The sequence below is a fragment of the Dipodomys merriami genome, unplaced genomic scaffold, assembly GCF_024711535.1.
Source record: "Dipodomys merriami isolate MVZ:Mamm:240054 unplaced genomic scaffold, mDipMer1.0.p SCAF_27, whole genome shotgun sequence".
Lineage (NCBI taxonomy): Eukaryota > Metazoa > Chordata > Mammalia > Rodentia > Heteromyidae > Dipodomys > Dipodomys merriami.
The window spans coordinates 5,037,748-5,055,544 of record NW_027204159.1 but is presented as its reverse complement, the minus strand read 5'-3'; the positions used below and the strand labels follow the sequence as shown (position 1 = coordinate 5,055,544).

General features: G+C 35.0%; 1 protein-coding gene across 16 annotated transcripts in view; it reads right to left on the bottom strand.

Moving 5' to 3' along the window:
- Apc (APC regulator of WNT signaling pathway) overlaps nt 1–17,797 on the bottom strand; it is a 101,121-nt gene that overhangs the window by 41,294 nt on the left and 42,030 nt on the right. For 15 of the 16 annotated variants that reach the window (XM_070036047.1, XM_070036050.1, XM_070036058.1 and 12 more), the window contains 4 exons: nt 14,183–14,267; nt 12,984–13,185; nt 9,962–10,070; nt 6,160–6,273 (listed from right to left, as the gene is read on the bottom strand). In XM_070036047.1, coding sequence (XP_069892148.1) covers nt 6,160–6,273; nt 9,962–10,070; nt 12,984–13,185; nt 14,183–14,267 — 510 coding nt within the window. The remainder of the gene's footprint in view (nt 1–6,159; nt 6,274–9,961; nt 10,071–12,983; nt 13,186–14,182; nt 14,268–17,797) is intronic. The other variant, XM_070036056.1, reaches the window with a different exon arrangement.

Below are 17,797 nucleotides of genomic sequence, written 5' to 3'. Positions count from 1 at the left end.
AAGGAAAAAAAAATTAACTTCCCACATACATTAAAAAAAACAAAACAACCCCCCACTTCCATTTCTTGGAGTTTATTTCAATTAGCATAATTTATATGTACATAGCTATTGAGCAACTGTAATCCTCTGCTAGGACTATCCTAGACTAGACATTAATACTCATTATTACAAATGAGGGAAACCATGGGACCTATGTTCCTTTGGGCCTGGCTTATTTCACTTAATATATTTTTTCCAAGTCTTTCCATTTCCTAACAAATGGGCGATGTAATTCTTTCTGATGGAGGCATAGAATTCCATTGTGTATATATACCACATTTTCTTGATCCATTCATCTACCGAGGGGCATCTGGGTTGGTTCCTTTCTTTCTTTCTTTTTTTTTGGTTCCTTTCTTAAAAGCTACTAATTTTTGAGGGTTAATTTTATATCCTGCCAGTTTACCAAAGTTTTGGATCAGCTTGAGTAAACTGGGAGAGGAGTCTATGGGATTCTTTTTTTTTTTTTTTTTTTGTCGGTTGTGGAGTCTGAACTCTGGGCCTGGCCACTGTCCCTCAGCTCTTCAGCTCAAGGCTAGCGCTCTACCACTTAAGCCGCAGTGCCACTTCCCAGCTTTTCCTGCTTATGTGGTGCTGAGGAATTGAACCTAGGGCCGCATGCATGCAAGGCAAGCACTCTACCACTGAGCCACCTTCCCAGCCCTATGAGGTTCTTTAAGTACAGGATTATGTCATCTGCAAAGAGGGAGGGTTTTACTTTTTCCAGGAAGGACTTTTTACTACAATTAACCAGCAGGAAACAGGAAGTACCACTGTGGCTCAAAGTAGTAGAGTGCTAGCCTTGAGGGGAAAAAAAAGCTCAGGGACAGTGCCTAGGCCCTGAGTTCAAACCTCACAAATAACCCTGCCCCTTCCCCCCAAAAAAGAGAGAGACACTTGTGAGCTTGCCAGCTGCCTGTGGATCATGCCTAAAATCCTACTCAGAAAGCTGAGATCTGAGGATCTTGGCTCAAAGGCAGCCTCAGCAGTTAAGTCTATGAGGCTCTATCTGCAACTAACCAGCAAAAAGTCAGAAGTGGTACAGTACCAGCCTTGAGCAAAGAAAGAAAAACCAAAAGCTCGGGAGCAGTAATCAGGCCCTAAGTTCAAGCCCCAGGACTAGCATAAATGAGTAAGCAGGATCTCCTCTCTCTCTCTCTCTCTCTCTCTCTCTCTCTCTCTCTCTCTCTCTCTCTCTCTCTCTCTCTCTCTCTCTCTCTTTCTGTTCAGTTGTGGGGCTTGAACTCAGGGGCTGGGCCCTGTTCTTGAGCTCAAGGCTAGCACTCTACCATTTTGAGCCACAGATCCACTTTTGAGTTTTCTGGTAATTAGAGATGAGTCTCACAGAGACTTTTCTGCCTGGGCTAGCTTTGAACCACTTGAGCCACACCTTCATTTGTTTTATGCTAGTTAACTGGAGATAGGAGTCTCAGATTTTTCAGCCTGAGCTGGCTTCAAACTGTGATTCCTCAGACCTCAGCCTGCTGAGTAGCTAGAATTACAGGTGTCAAGTACCAGCATCTGGCCTCCTATCCACTCTTAATGAGGAATTAATTGCTACTAGAAATGATTCCTGGGACTGTAGGCACGAGTTAAGTTGTATTTTGTCACTAAAAAGCTAAGTGAGAGCACCTACCCTTGAGTTCAAGCCCCAATATTTGGATAAAAAAGAAAAAAAGAAAAAAGAAAGGCAAACAACAAAATGAATAGGAAAAAACAAGTTACTTTACTAAATTCTTACTAGTCAAAATACTTTTTGGTTCAACTTTTAGGGTTTTTCTAGGCAATCTCATTTACAAGTGACAATTATCACTTTCTTGTGGGAAATAGCTTACTTCTAACACTATTTTTCTTTTTAAAATTTTAAAAAAATTGTTATTATAAAGATGATGTACAGAAGAATTAAGTTACATGTCAGGTATGACTACATTTCTTCTTAGACAATGGAACCTCTCCCTTTGCTCTTGTCTAGTTTTTCCCTCTAGTTTTATCCCACCCACAACTTGTATTGTTCAGTGAGTACCACTGCTATATTTACTCACCTTTGTCCCTCTATTTCTGTGCCCTTGACAACCCTCCCAAAGACAAATGAACAAACAAGCCAACAAAAAAGAAAGAAAGCAAGAAAACAAAGAAAAAACTGTTTCCAATTCTTGGAGTTAATTTTGACAAATACTATTTTATATAATCAGAGGCACATGGGAATTGCACTTAAGAATACTTCCTTTGGTTTCACTATATGTGAATGTCTATAGAGTCCTGTATAATTTATCCTGTCCCAGTGTATTTTAGTTCTCACTTCTGCAAATGAGATTTCTCTGAGCTTGGCTTACACAATTTGTTCTAGGTTCATCCAATGCCCTGTAAATAATATACAATTATTCTAATGGCTGTTAAAATTCCACTGTGTATAAGTACCACATTTTTGGATCCATCCAACTACTATAAGGTATCTGGGCTATTCCTACAACTTGGCTATTGTGAATAGTGCAGCAATGAACATGGATGTGCAAGTGTTTTTATGATATCCTAGTTTGTGAAGTTCTGGGTAGATGCTCAGGAATGGTATGGCTGGGTGGTAGGGAAGATCTATGTTTGGTTTTTTTAAGTAACCTCCAGATTGCTGTCCAGAATAGTTGTACTAGTTTACATTCCTAGCAACAGTGAAATAGGGTTCCTTTTGCCCCACATCCCCAACAAAATCTGTTGTTTAAATTCATGATGTTGGCCAATCTAACTGGGATGAGATAGAACCTTAGTTGCTTTGATTTGTGTTTCTTTCATTGCCAGTGATGTTCAGCATTTCTTCATGTTTCTTTGCCACTCTTACTTATTCTTCTGAGAAGTCTCTCTTTAGCTCCTCTGCCCATTTAGTGATTGGTTTATTAGCTCTGGGAGAGGTTAGTTTCTTGAGTTCTTGTATATTATGGATATTAGGCCTTTGCTGGTAAAAATCTTCTCCAGTCTGTTGGCTGTCTTTCTAGTTTAGTAACTATGTCCTTTGCTGTACAGAAACTTTTTAGTTTGATGTAATCCCATTTGTGAAGTCTCTCACTTATCTACTGTGCACTTGGGACTCTTTTTAAAACTGTTTCTGCATATGCCTATAAGATCTAGTATAACACTTTATTTTTCTACTTGCATCTATAGAGGAGCCTCCAAAGTTAAGTTAAATATAGTAATGCCAATAAGTACTTCAACCACATTTTAATTATTAAAATTATATAATCTCACTATTTTCCTATTTTCTTTCTTTTCTTTTTTCTGTTTTTGTGTTGTTTTTTTTTGGGGGGGGGGTCCAGTCGTGGGGCCTGAACTCTGTCACTTAGCTCTTCAGCTCAAGGTTAGCGCTTTACCACTTGAGTCACAGCGCCACTTCCGGCTTTTTTCTTTTTTGCTTATGTGGTGCTGAGGAATCGAACCCAGGGCCTCAAGCATGCAAGGCAAGCGCTCTACCACTGAGCCACCTTCCCAGCCCTATTTTCTTAAATTAATATAAAGCATATGACTTTCCATAAATACTTGTGTTAAAAAACTTGTGCCCTATTTTAATTTTGTTTGGCATTCTTATCCATTCCTTTTCTTTACATTTTTTTTTTCTCATAGCTTCAGACCTTTGTGAGTTTTTCTGGTTTCTTCCCAATTAAGCATGAGTTAGGAGGTGAAGGAATGTTCTGGCTACTACATGTCTACTACCTTAGTAATTTGAACTGATGAATATTGACACAATCATTTATTTCATGCATCTCCAAATAATGAGCATTTAAATAGTTCCTTTTAAGATCTTACTCGTGTTATAATGAGTATCATAAAAGATGTAGTATCTCTATTATTGTACCCTAAAGCAAGAATTTCGAAGGACATATTCCTAGAAGTACTATAGAATTACAGGGTCAGAGGCATAAGCATTTTAATTTTGGTATATAGCACAAAACTGTCCTCCGTCAATATAGATACTTCTTCTAATTACGACACCTCCATCAATATTGAGTGTTTTGGGGCTGGGTATGTGGATTAGTGGTAGAGTGCTTGCTTCACATGCATGAAGCCCTGGGTTATATTCCTCAGCACCACATAAACAGAAAAAGCCAGATGTGGTGCTGTGGATCAAGTGGTATAGTGCTAGTTTTAAGCACAGGGAGGCTCAAGGGCAGTGCCCAGGCTCTGAGTTCAAGCTCCAGGACTGGCAAAAAAAAAAAAAAAAAAATTTTTTTTTTGAGTGTTTTCAAATGGCATTGACTTTGCCAGCCTGATAGTCCAAAAAGATAGTTTTTTATGTTACATTTCCCTTTATTACTCATGTTTAAACATCTTTTCATATTGACCAACTAAAATTATTTTGTGTTGAGATTCGTATTAGATTTATTTATTTATGAATGACAGATTCAGGATATATAGTATTTTGAGGCTGTCTCTGAACTCAAACCTTTGGATTCAGCCTACTGCACTCAGTAGGCTGATTACAAGTGTACCTTATCATGCCTGACTTACATCTCACTTTTTTGCTACCTGGTTTTGCTTACAATTAATCTGAAATGTACTCCACATATAGAAGGCATACTAATACTATCATATGTGTCATGAACATTTCTGTCATTTGTCTGTTTATCTTATGATATGTCATTAATCCTAACATTCGTATGGTTATTTTCAGAAAAAAGAATACTTGATGTTTTTCAAAATATGAAGTAAAATTTTATATTGCAAAACACTGTATTCTAGAATTAAATAAAAAATTACTATATCAGCATATATGTGAACAAAATACCCCCAAAGAACTTCAATTAAGCTTTCTTCTAAGGGTTACTGATTAAATTTTTGGTAACACATTGATTTTGTGTCACACAAAAATCTTCATACCTAACATCTCATCGATTTCAATGCCTGCCTATATGACAATAACTTATTACTTTTCACTTTCTATAAGGTACAAGAAAGATGAAGATAAATTCTTAATTTTATTATAGTAAAAATTATGTCTTTTATTTATAATTACTGTTTTAGGTTTTAAGAAATTCTTTCCTACTCAATCAGAAACATTCACATGTTTTCAATCAAAAGGTATAAAGTTTCACTTTCAAAGTGAATGGGCAAGAAAACAGTATTATGTTCATATTTTGTAATATGGTAATACATGCATACATGAATGCAAACACATGAGCACACATATTCTAATTACACACTAGAGAGTTGTGGAACTAACAGGTATAGACTATGAAATATTTCACAGTATGGGTGCTGAGTATTACCTTCATCTACAATCATATTTGAACACAGACTATACCTTATATTTAGGAAGCTATCACATGAAAGATAAAGTCTTATATCTGGAGAATATAAAAATGTCTTATGTAATATTTGGAGAATATAAAATGTCTTATGTTATATTTTTAAACTAAGAAATAAACCTTACAAACACAGATATGTATTTATACATCAAGTATTTGTCTATTTATTTGCTTTTTACTTAAAAAAACTTTGTGTGCCAAAAGTTGAAAAAACAAACAAAAACCCAAAGCAAGGAAAGTCCTTATACTTATTTTGGAACAGACAAGTTAACCATCAAGGCCTCTATGAGACTTATGAAAATTAGTATACTAAATTCAGTAATCTATGAAAATTGTTGATAACAAAGTTAATGTTTTCTCTTGACAACAGTCCAGTGTAGAAATATGCAAGTATTTTTTACCCAACTTATTTAATCTTGTCTTTGGTTTTGTTATGTTTCCTTCCTTCCTTTTTAGTCTTGGTGCAAAACTTGAAAACGGTGATGTAATTTTTAATATCATTATACATACTTAAGATTATAAGAAGTAAAAATCAAAGGAGAGCTGAAATATATTATCAGGTACTATGATCAATACCTTCTCCTTATGACTATAAGACAGGACAGAATGGTACCAAGGGAAATGAAGTATGGTAGAGACAATATTATGTGAAAATTGGTTACAATGCAGCATCCATGAAAGATTATCTTGAAATAGTGCTGAGGATTGATCTCAGAGACCTGCATATATGAAGCAATATTTTACCACTAGGCTCTGTCTCTAGTCCCATAAATATCTTTAATGACAAAATTTAATGTTAACAGAGCTGTCATTTTTATAGCTTAAAGTAACTTACCTGTGCTCGTTTTTCCATATCTTGGCAAGTACCTAGTTGTTCATCCATAGCAACTCTGATTTGTCTCGCTTCATATTCCAGTTGCCTTCTGGTCATATCTGTTTGTAAGGAAAACTAAAACCACAAATAATATAAAAATATTAGTATCATTGTGCTTGTTTATCCTAGTAAAACCAAAGGCCATAGCCATATAAATACAAATAAAGAAAATAAATAAGCCACTGTGTAAGTCCTGTACATGAGAAAATTATTTTTATTCCAAGGAATTTTAAAAAACTGATTATAGGTGCTAGATTCAATCTGAGTCCCTGATACGATGTAGAGTTAAAAGGTTGGAAATGGTTTAAAATTTATTTTTATTGTGAAGGTGATGTATAGAGAGGTTACTGTTATACAGATTAGGTAATGAGTACATTTCTTTATGAACAGTGTCACTTCTTCCCTTGTTTTTTTCCCAATTTTTTTCCCTCTCAAACCCTTTCCTCCCCAAAATGGTTTGACTATTAAAATATGTCCTTGGTTTAGTTAGGGTGAGCCTAGCTTCAGTTCCCTTATGCTTTTTCTAAAGCAGTATTATTTTTCTATAGAGGTACTAGTTTAACTATTAAAACTAGCATGTTACTATAAGTAGTATGGAAAAATCAATAAATAGGTGCATTACCTATAAGATCTGTGTATGTATGTATATATATATATATATATATATGTATGTACATCCATCCATCCATACATACATACATACGTACACTAAACAGAATTTTTCCATTTGTAAAGCTAAGAAAATGCTTATGTGTAATACAACCATTAATAAACTGGAAAAAATTAACACAAACTTTGGTAAAAAACCTCAAAGTGGAGCAAATCAAAAAGAAATAAAAAGTACTTAATCATAGTGTTTAAAATAATTCTTCAATTAAAGTATCAGACACCATTGCCCCATTTGTTAGGAAATGGAAAGACTTAGAAAAAATTATATTAAGTGAAGTAAGCCAGGCTCAAAGAAACGTAGGTCCCGTGGTTTCCCTTATTTGTAATATCTAGTGTATGTCTGAGTCAAGCAGAAAAGGTCAGATGAGTTGATGTTAGGGAAATGAACACTAAGATAGTATTCAATTTTTTTTTCTTTCATGCGATTGTTTCTAACACATTTATAAGATTATTTCTTTGTTGCTTTGTATGTCCCTCCCCCACGGACCCCTGCTTTCACTGTATTTGATGTTGGTATAATTTGTGGAGGGGAAGGGAAAAACAAACAGTTTAAATAGGGATACAGGTGGACCCATTGCAACAATGAGATGTACAAGTCATTATGTCGAAAACGAACTTTACAACTTTGGTGGGGGGGGGAGGAAGGTTGGGTGGGGGAGGATGGGATGGGAAGGGGAAACAAAGGAGGAGGCTACAATGCTTGATAAGAAATGTACTCATTATCTAGCTCATGTAATTGTAACCCCTCTGTACAGTATTTTCACAATAAAAAAATATCAGACACTGTATGCCAAGATTACAAAGGATGAAGAGGAAAAAGTAAAATATGACTAGATAAAATTATAGTAACAGAGTTTTATGGAAGGAATAATGCCATAAAAGGAATGAGGAAATGCTTTAGATTTTTTCACTTGATCTTAGCTAAAAGGCTGAGAAGCAACTGCTATAGATATCACATGCTCTCTGTGCCTACAGAGAACTGCATGAGACATCTCTGAATCAGAATAATATTCTAGTCTAAGGACTCCAAACTGTGTTGTTATTTTAAGTCAGAGCAGTTCTCACCCCTTTCATGTGTAAGGAACACGTCCTACCATGCAGAATGTATCTCTTCAGCCATATCCAAATTAGGTCTTCTTAATTCCCAGGAAGACTTTAAGGACACTGTCAGGGAAAGGGATGCTTTTTCTCCAGCTCAACAGTGATTGTTCTAGGAAAATGAGCATTTAAACCTCCAGTTCTAACCTCCACTCAGGAAATCTAATTACATGTTTTGAAAAGAGTTTTACTTCTCCTTGTATCTTTTTAAGTTACTATGTTTTCTCAAAAGTGCTAATCTTGGAAACTAAGAAAAAAAATCTAAAAAAGCAAGTAGTCTTATTTTAATTTGTTCTCTCTTTGAAATTAAATAAAAGATCTGCCAGGCACTGGGGGTTCATACCTGAAATCCTAGAGATTCAGGAAGCTAGGATCTGAGGATTACAGTCTAAACTACAATAGGAAGAAGTCCATGAGACTTCTATCCCCAGTTAACCAGCAAAAAGCTGGAAGTGAAGGTATGGCTCAAGAGGTAGAATTCCAACGCTGGGTAGAAAAAGCAAGGCAGGAGTCCTGAGTTCAAGCTCCACTACTGATACCAAAAAGAAAGAATATATAAAAAAGATGAGTAACAGTTGAAACATATAGGCATAACATTATGAAAGTATTTCAGAAACTTCCTTAATTTATGCCAGTCCATGTATAAAATAGCTAATACAGAGAGGTTATGAGGAGGAGGGGAGAGCTTTTTTTTTTTTTTTTTACATAGATATATTTGTAAGAGGAAGTGTGGATCCCACAAAAAATAGTAAGAGCATGGCTATAGTTTCAATATGATTTTATTGCAAAAACTATCTGGCATGATATCTGTAATATTGTATAAAAAAGGGACAGATAAATATTCAAACAGTGTGTTTGGAAATTCAACAGACAGAATTAAAAAAACAAACAAAATGGTTGCCCAAACTTATATATTCAGGTTAGAGTTGATACTAAAATTTACAAATTACTTCAGTTATCTTGAATTTTTAATAGATAACTGTGTGTGTGTATGTGTGTGTGTATGTGTAACCGTGCGCACGTGTGTACATGTGTATGTTGGTCCTGAGGCTTGAACTCAGAGACTAGGCACTATCTCTGTGCTTCTGTGCTCAAGGCTAGCACTCTACCACTCGAGACACAGCTCCACTTCAGGCTTTTGGTGGTTAATTGGAGATTACAGTCTCAAAGCCTTTCCTGCCTGGGATGGCTTCCAACAGTGATCCTTGGATCTCAACCTCCTGCCAAGATTATACACATAAATTAATGGCACCCAGCAACTCAGGTCTTTTTTTGAAAAATACATTAAAAAATTATCTTAAGTAGTTGTACACTGAAGTTGCCATTTAACGAAGTTTATAAATATCGTTTATTAATACAATGTATAAATACAGTATCTCTTGATCAATATCAGTGTTACCTCTTCCAACATTCTCACCCATCCCTTCCCCTATCTACCCCCTCTCTCCCTCTTCTTAAATTTTGTAGGATATAAATTGGATTCTTGTCTGCATTTTCCACTTCTCTTCTTCATTAATCCACCTCTTTCCCTTTGACCCCATCCTACTCCTTTCAAGTGTCTAGTACTGAACTCTGACTTTGGCTTTGTAAGGGATTACACTATTTGAGATCTCTCTTTAATCTATTGTATTTCAGTTAACACATTTGTATACAGTTACATACCACCAAACGTTTTAACTTAGGAATTTTGTTGTTGGTGATGGTGGTCATGGGGCTTGAACTCTGGGCCTAGACATTGTCCCTAGGCTCTTCACTCAAGGCTAGCGCTCTACCACTTGAACCACAATGCCACTTCCAGTTTTCTGGTAGTTTATTGGAGATAAAAAAGTTTCATAGCCTTTCCTGCCTATGCTGGCTTTGAACTGTGATCCTCAGATCTCAGCCTCCTGAGTAGCTACGATTATGGGCATGAGCCATGGGTGCCCAGCTTAACTTAGGAATTTTTAAAAGTCAAATTGTTAAATTCTAAAATAAGTGGTACTGCCAAGTTACTTACGTTTTCAGTTAAAGGAAGACTATCTATTCTTTTAGTGAGATTCTGAAGTTGAGCATAATACCAGTCTTTTTCCTTTTCCTCTTTGTCAAGATCAGCAAGGAGTAATGATCTATTTTTTTTAAAGAAAGATAAGTTTATACAATGCTAATACAGATGGCATAAGAGCAATTCTTAATCACTATTAAAGCTACTAGTAATGAATGAACAAAAACAGTCATTTGGATTTTTGAAGTTAGGACTTAAGAGTATTATAATTATGATACTTACATTTCAACCAAATACTTTCTTATTTATAGTCTAAGAATATGATGAGAAGTAAAAGGTACAGCTATTTTATTATATGTAACAAAATCCAAAACTAGTATAAGAATAAAAAGTATACTAATAAGAGCCAGGTGCTGGTGGCTCATGTCTATAATCCTATCTACTCAGGAGGCCAAGATCTGAGGACCTCAGTTCAAAGCCAGCACAAGCAGGAAAGGCTATGAAACTTCTCTCTCCAATTAACCATTAAAACCTGGAAGTGGAGCTGTGCCTCAAAGTGGTAGAGACTAGCCTTGAGGAAAAAAGCTTAGGGACAACACCTAGCCCCTGAATTCAATCCCCATGACTGACCAAAAAAAAAAAAAAGTATACTAATAAGGTAAGAAAGTATACTAATAAGGTAAGAAGAGCAGGAATGCTGCCAGAAACAAAGTGAGAGAATTAGAAATTACATAATGTGGTTTTAGCTCTTAGCACCCAAAATAATATACCAACATTGAAATAAGAGAAATTTCTCTGATATGAATGTCTTAGTTGTGAATTTGAAGATGAAATTATGTAATATCTGAGAAACTGATGGTGTTATCAATATCACTCTCAGTATATGTTGAGTATTTTTTTTATTGTGAAAATACTGTATAGAGGGGTTACAATTACATGGGCAAGATAATGAGTACATTTCTTAGAGTATTTTCTTTATCTAAAATTAATACTAGATTTTCATAACTCCATGAGGTTGAACCAAAATCTGTGTTTTACAGAACTTGCCAAAAAAAATCAAATGAACTGACCAAGGTCATAAAATTAATATGTAACATATACTTTACCATTCTGAATATCTTAAGAGACATTTTAGGAATTCTAATAGGAAGAATAGTTAGGTATCATTTGTGCATTAGTTATTTTTTAGGAAACATGAAACACTCGAAAAAAATTCTTTTATTTTTTTTTCTGTCAGATGTGGGGTTTGAACTCAGGGCCTGGATGTTGTCTGAGCTCTTTTGCTCAAGGCTAGCACTCTACCACTTTGAGCCACAGTGCTACTTCTGAAAAAAATTCTTGATAATGATCCATATTCTGTTATTTACAATAAGATAATGTTAACTTCAGGAAGAAAAGAGTAGAACAGTTATGAGGATTCTGAACTCACTTTATATCAATGTTTTTCTTTAAATTAGCATATATTTTTGTACAAACGGATTTATTTACTTATTTATTTCGCCAGTCCTGGGGCTTGAACTCAGGGCACGGGCACTGTCCTTGAGTTTTCCTGCTCAAGGCTTGTGCTCTACTACTTGAGCCACAGCTACACGTCTGGCTAACTGGAGGTAACAGTCACATGAACTTTCTTACCTGGACTGGTTTCAAACTGCTACAATTACAGGCAGGAGCCAACAGTACCCAGCCACAATAGGGTTTATTGTACTATTTCCCTGAATAAATATAATGTACTTTGAAGGCACATCAATCACATTCACCTGTCTTTGTCACCCTCTCTTTTCCTCTTTCCTCTCCCCCAACCAAATAGTCTCTTTTTATATTCATGTCATATACAAATATACATATACATTTAGATCTAGATCCCTTCCTCTCTTCCCTCAGGGTCTGGGTACTGTTCTTCACTACTACTCTATCACTTGAGCCACAGCTCTACTTTCAGATTTTTGGTGGCTAGTTGGAGATAAACCATTTTACAAACTTTCCTGTCTGGGTTGGCTTCAAATTGCTATCCTCAGATCTCAGCCTCTTCAGTAGCTAGGTTTACAGGCAAGAGCCACTGGCACTCAGTTGCAATATTTCTGTTTTTAGTCTAGCTTATTTCTCTTAAAATGATGATCTCCAGCCAGGGTTGGTGGCTCACACCTGTAATCCTAGCTACTCAGGAGGCTAAGATTTGAGGATCAAAGTTCAAAGCCAGCCTGGGCAGAAAAGTCTGTGAGACTCTTATTTCCAATTAACTACTAAAAAATGGTGTGATGGTTCAAACTGGTAGACCACTAGCCTTGAGCACAAAAGCCCAGGGACAGTGCCCAGGCCCTGAGTTCAAGCCCCAGGATTGGCACCAAAATTTAAAAAGCCATCACCACTTCTATTTTTCTGCAAACAACATGATTTTATTATTCCTCCTCCTCTGGGATGAATAACCCTCCACTGTGTAGGCATACCGGATTTTCTCTATCTTTTCATTGTTTGGTTAGTACCTTGACTGATTCCATTTTGAGCAATGCTTTTTTAAATATGAAAACTGATAAATTGGTAACTGTTTCCATTTTTGGCCACCTGTAATAGACCTATATACTAGATCTAGTAGTTACTCAATTTAATTGAAAAAATAACCAGACATTTAATTAAAAAGAAGTTGCAGATGTTGGAAGTGGTGCTGTGGCTCAAGTAGTAGAGTGTTAGTCTTATCTGAAGAGCTGAAGGACAGTGCCCAAGCCCAGTGTTCAAGCCCCACCGCCAAAAAAAAAGAAATAAAAAGAAGTTGCAGATGTTAACCAGATATAAATATTATGATCATATGTATTAGCTAATGTGCAGAATATCTGATATGTGATAAAGAAAAGTCTTTAGAATCCCTGGAATAGAGTATTTAAATACAATTATATATTATGTTTGTGTTCAAAGATGCCATGGGTTCTTGAAATGTTAGCTATCACCTACAATAAATTCATAACCTATATCTGGTATTACAAAATAATATCAACAAATTTGGAGTATACAAGTCAATATTTACTATAAAATGAACAGAAGTTACCTCTCTTTTTCAAGTTCTTCTAAATATCCAGTACTTTCTCTGCTTCCATTTACAAACCCTCTTCTTGGAAACGACCCCATAGGAACAGGACTGCACTCTCCTGAACGACTTGATACAGATCCTTCCCGGCTTCCGTAAGAACGGAGGGACATTTTTGATCGTAGTTTCACTCCGGGGAAACTGTTGCTGTCTAAGTTAAGTTCTAAATAATGTAAAAACACGTTTTTATGTAGCAACCGCTTTTTGTCATGTAAAATATTCCTAAAACTATGTTATATGAAAAAGAAATCTTTGGTTCATATTTTAGCTAACAATGTACATTACTAAAAAAAACCCCAACAACAATCACTTAGAAAGAATCAGAGTGGGTAATCTTTTCCTTCAATGCCAGCTTGAGTCAGAAAATAAGTAGCATGTTAAAATTAGACAAATGTACTCCCTTAAGTCCTTGAGATAATATTTTGGAAACAAAAGTAATTTCTCTGCTTAGTTTCAATTATTAATAAACACTTTTACGGTATGACACTGACATTTTAAGGCAAAAAAAGAACCATTCTTTTAAAAATTCTATTAAAAAGGCTTGTTAATAAACTGATGTACTATGTAAAAAGACAGAGTTCTATTCCAGATGAACGATAACTCTTTAAATATATCTGCTGCTATTTAGTCTATGGTCTACAGAATACTAAAGTTCTATTTAGTGATTGGCAGAATGGCAATATACTTTAAAAAGAAATACGAAATAGTTTAATTAAAACCAGTTAAATATTTACCCAAAAATGATAGCAAATACACTTTTCTATAATTGTACTTTAAGAATTACAGTCTAGGGGCTGGGAAGGTGGCTCAGTGGTAGAGTGCATGCCTTGCATGCATGAGGCCCTAGGTTAGATTCCTCAGCACCACATAACCAGAAAAAGCTGAAAGTGGCACTGTGGCTCAAGTGGTAGAGTGCTAGCCTTGAGCTGAAGAGCTGAGGGATAGTTCCCAGGCCCAAAGTTCAGACCGGACCCCCCCCCCAAAAAAAAAAAAAAGAATTACAGCCTAATAGCTAAGAGTGATATATACCAACAAAACAAAACAAAACCCCAAAACAAAACAGATACCAAAATCCAAATCAGGATGATCTGTACTTGATCTATACATTTAAAAGTTATTTGAACTTTAAAAGTTAGATTAAGACACTTTTAAAGAGCTACCTTTTAGACGTTCTAATAAGTCAATCTGTCCTGAAGAAGCCATAGCTTCATCTTCAATACTTCCTTGTAGTTGTTTAAGTACTTCCTGTTAAAAAAAATGCAGCATATTGACAAGAAAAAACTCTAAAAATCTAAACATATGATTCTACGTTTCTTGGCATGTAGATCTGCTGGGGAGAGGAAAGAGTTATTTTAGATCACCCTGAAACATGATATAAGCTATAAGCACCTATATAATATGTATACATATATGTATAAATGTGTATATATACACGCTATTATTCATTATATATCATATATCCAATGATAATATTACTATAGTAATAGTTACAGCTTCTGATTATGGTGACTATGAGGAATTTCTGTTCAAGACACTTATATGATACACATAAAAGAAGGTGATGGGGACATAAATATGATCAACGTACATTATCCATATATATAAAATATCACAGGGAAACACTGTTTTATATAATTAATATATTCTAAATAAAATACATCAATTATATCTTGTTTGCTCCAGGTTTGGGGCTTGAACTCATCAAGCCCTGGACTTTGCCTCTGAGCTTTTCTGCTCAAGTCTAGCTAGCATTCTACCACTTGAGCCACAGCTCCACTTCTGACTTTTTGGTGGTTAACTGTGTTCTACAGATCACAGCCTCTTGAGTAGCTAGGATTACAGGCATCAGCAGCTAGTGCCTGACTATTAATTATATCTTAACTATTAAAAAGGTCAATTATTTTTGTTTTTATTTTTAGATAAATAAATTGAGACTAAGAAACTTTTAAGCTTTTAAGCAAGCATGTGTTTAGAATCCATGTCCCTTAAACTTGTAACAACTTGACCAAGGAAAATACCACATAAATGAACATATTATAACCTGCTTAATATTCAAGCTTTTACATATTATCTTCTAGAATATGATCATCACTGATAAGATATTCAAAAACTGTAATGCTCTCTGCTTCCTGACTTTTGATGCTATTGTTTCCTTATAGAAATTTTCTTGATAAATTTTTCTCAGAGAATATTGGAAGCTCATTTATAAGGCTAGAATAGAATTTTTTAAACATTAATTTAGATTTATACTTTCCATATACTAAAGCATTCCATTCTGACTCCTGGAATAAGTCCTTTGATCAATTCAATTTTACAAATGCACTTACATTTGAACACTTGCAACCTTTAAGAGTAGTATTATCCTACAGAAAAAAAGTAATCTATAAATGCATTGAAAAGAAAATCTGTCCAACAGTGAGTGAATGCAGAAAAGACAACTTCAAGATAGTATCATTGTAATAAAAACATAATCTCTAGCCTGTGATCTTAGGATGTGACCTTTAAATAATAGACAAGGCTGTAGTTTGAAAGGCTTGAGTACTAAGATGTGTGAACATGTATTCACACTCCCATAGTATTCCCTCTGTGAGACAAAGATGCCTTTCCTGAAATGAATGTGGAGCCTCACCAAAAGGTCTACTATGGACTTCTGGTTATTTCATCTCTTCCAGTTTGAAAATTCATTATGAGCTACCCATGATTTTTCTAGCACCTTCAATATTCTTTCCATTCACTCTTACTACTTTTCCTCTCATATCAAATTCTATCATTACTCTGTTATCTCTTACTCTTGCTGCTCTTATTTTGGTTCACGTTTATTCTTATTATTGTTTAAGCCAATCTAAACTACTAAAATAATCTCCTAAAGAGTCCAACCTTGCACAGAGCTGTCAAGTTTCTTCAAAGTAAAGCTCGGTTAGGTCTCCCTAAAGCTTTGGTTAGGTCTCTCTTTACAAGACTTTTTCTCCAATGCCTACTAGTGGTGATTCTCAAGTTATAGTTATGTACACCAACTTTTAAGCAAATAAATTCATTGAAATATATGGTTAAAATTTCTTGAAGCCTTTCAAAGTAGTCATTTTTTGAAAGTAACCAACTTACCTCAATGATGTGTCCCTGAAATTATTTTGTGTATACTCTGGATTAAGTGGCTCACTAAAAAAAGGGGGACATATTAATTTATAGTCACATTTACTTTCTTTGCTTTCATGTGACAACATATGGGATGACTTAAATTACTTACTAGTTTGCTATGACTAGCATATGGCTGGTTATTCTATAATAAAAATAAAAATAAGTCTAAATTATATTTCTTGCTTTTATAGAGGTACAACTTATAGGTAAAGTACACTAATCTTAAGTACCTGATGAATTTTTCTATCTGTGTAATTATCACCTAGGTGAAGAAAAACATTTCTAACATTTCAGATGGTTTTCTCAGACCCTTACCAGTCTTCAATCTCCATAAATAACCATTGTTATGACTTCATAATAGCATGTGGCAGGTTTGGCATGCTTTTCATTAAAAATGAAATTACACAGTAAATAGCCTTTTGTGTCTCAGGTTTTTTACTTAACATAATTACCTGTGAGATGCATCCAAGCTACTGCATATATCATTCATTATTTTTTAATGCTGTATACTAATCCACTGCATGAACAGACCTTAATTTATTCTTCTATTAATGGGTAGTTACCAGTTTGGAGGCTATACTGAAGAACGATATTATTATTATTATTATTATTATTATTATTATTATTATTATTATTATTATTATTATTATGCCAGTCAGTATCTGAGCTTGAATTCAAGGCCTTGTGTTTACACTCAGTTTTTCCTGCTCATGGTAAGTGCTTTACCATTTGTTCCATGCTTCAAATCTTTTACTAGGTATATGCAATCACTTCTCTTGTGTACATTTCAAGGAGTTCAAATGCTGAATCATAGTTTAAAAGAAACTGCCCACCAGTGTTTAATACTCCTCTCAGTAATGTAACAGCACTCCATTGTTCCACATCTGGAATGAATAGTCATCTGAATTTTAGTCATCTGAGTAGGAATCAAATGGTCTTTGGATTTTCCTGATGACAGATGTTACTGAACCTCTTCTCATGTGCTTATTGGTCATTTATCTTCCTTTCTGAATTGTCTTCAAGTCATTAGAATATATTTCAAAATTCTATTTCTTGGGTTACCATTTACAGGAATTCTTTATATAGTCTGACACAAGTCCCTTTGTCAAACACACACACCACACACACATACATACATATATGTATAGCAAAAAAAAAAGTTTTCCCAGTTAATGGTGTGCATTTTAATTTTTTTTTTTTTTTTTTTTTTTTGCCAGTCCTGGTGCTTGCTCAAGGCCTGGGCACGGTCTCTGAGCTCTTTTGCTCAAGGCTAGCACTCCACCACTTGAGCCACAGCCCTTCTACTTATGGCTTTTTCTTGTGGTACTGAGGAATCCAACTCAGGGCTTCACGCATGCTAGGGAAAGCAATCTATAAAGAGCTTTCAGGGTAATGCAACTAAAATAGAAACACTTCCTTTTATTTTTTAAAAGGTTTTTTAAAAAGTTTTTTTAAGGTTTCATTAAAAGTATGATGTGCTAGGAACATCTCTGTAATTACAGGGGGTTCTGTTTCCAAGAACACTTTCATTACTATTATGGGTTAACAACCTGCACACTTAAAAGCTAACAGGAATAAAAGAACCTGTAAAGAAATTAGGGACATTAGTCCCTAGGTCTCTTATTTTTTTTTTTTTTTTT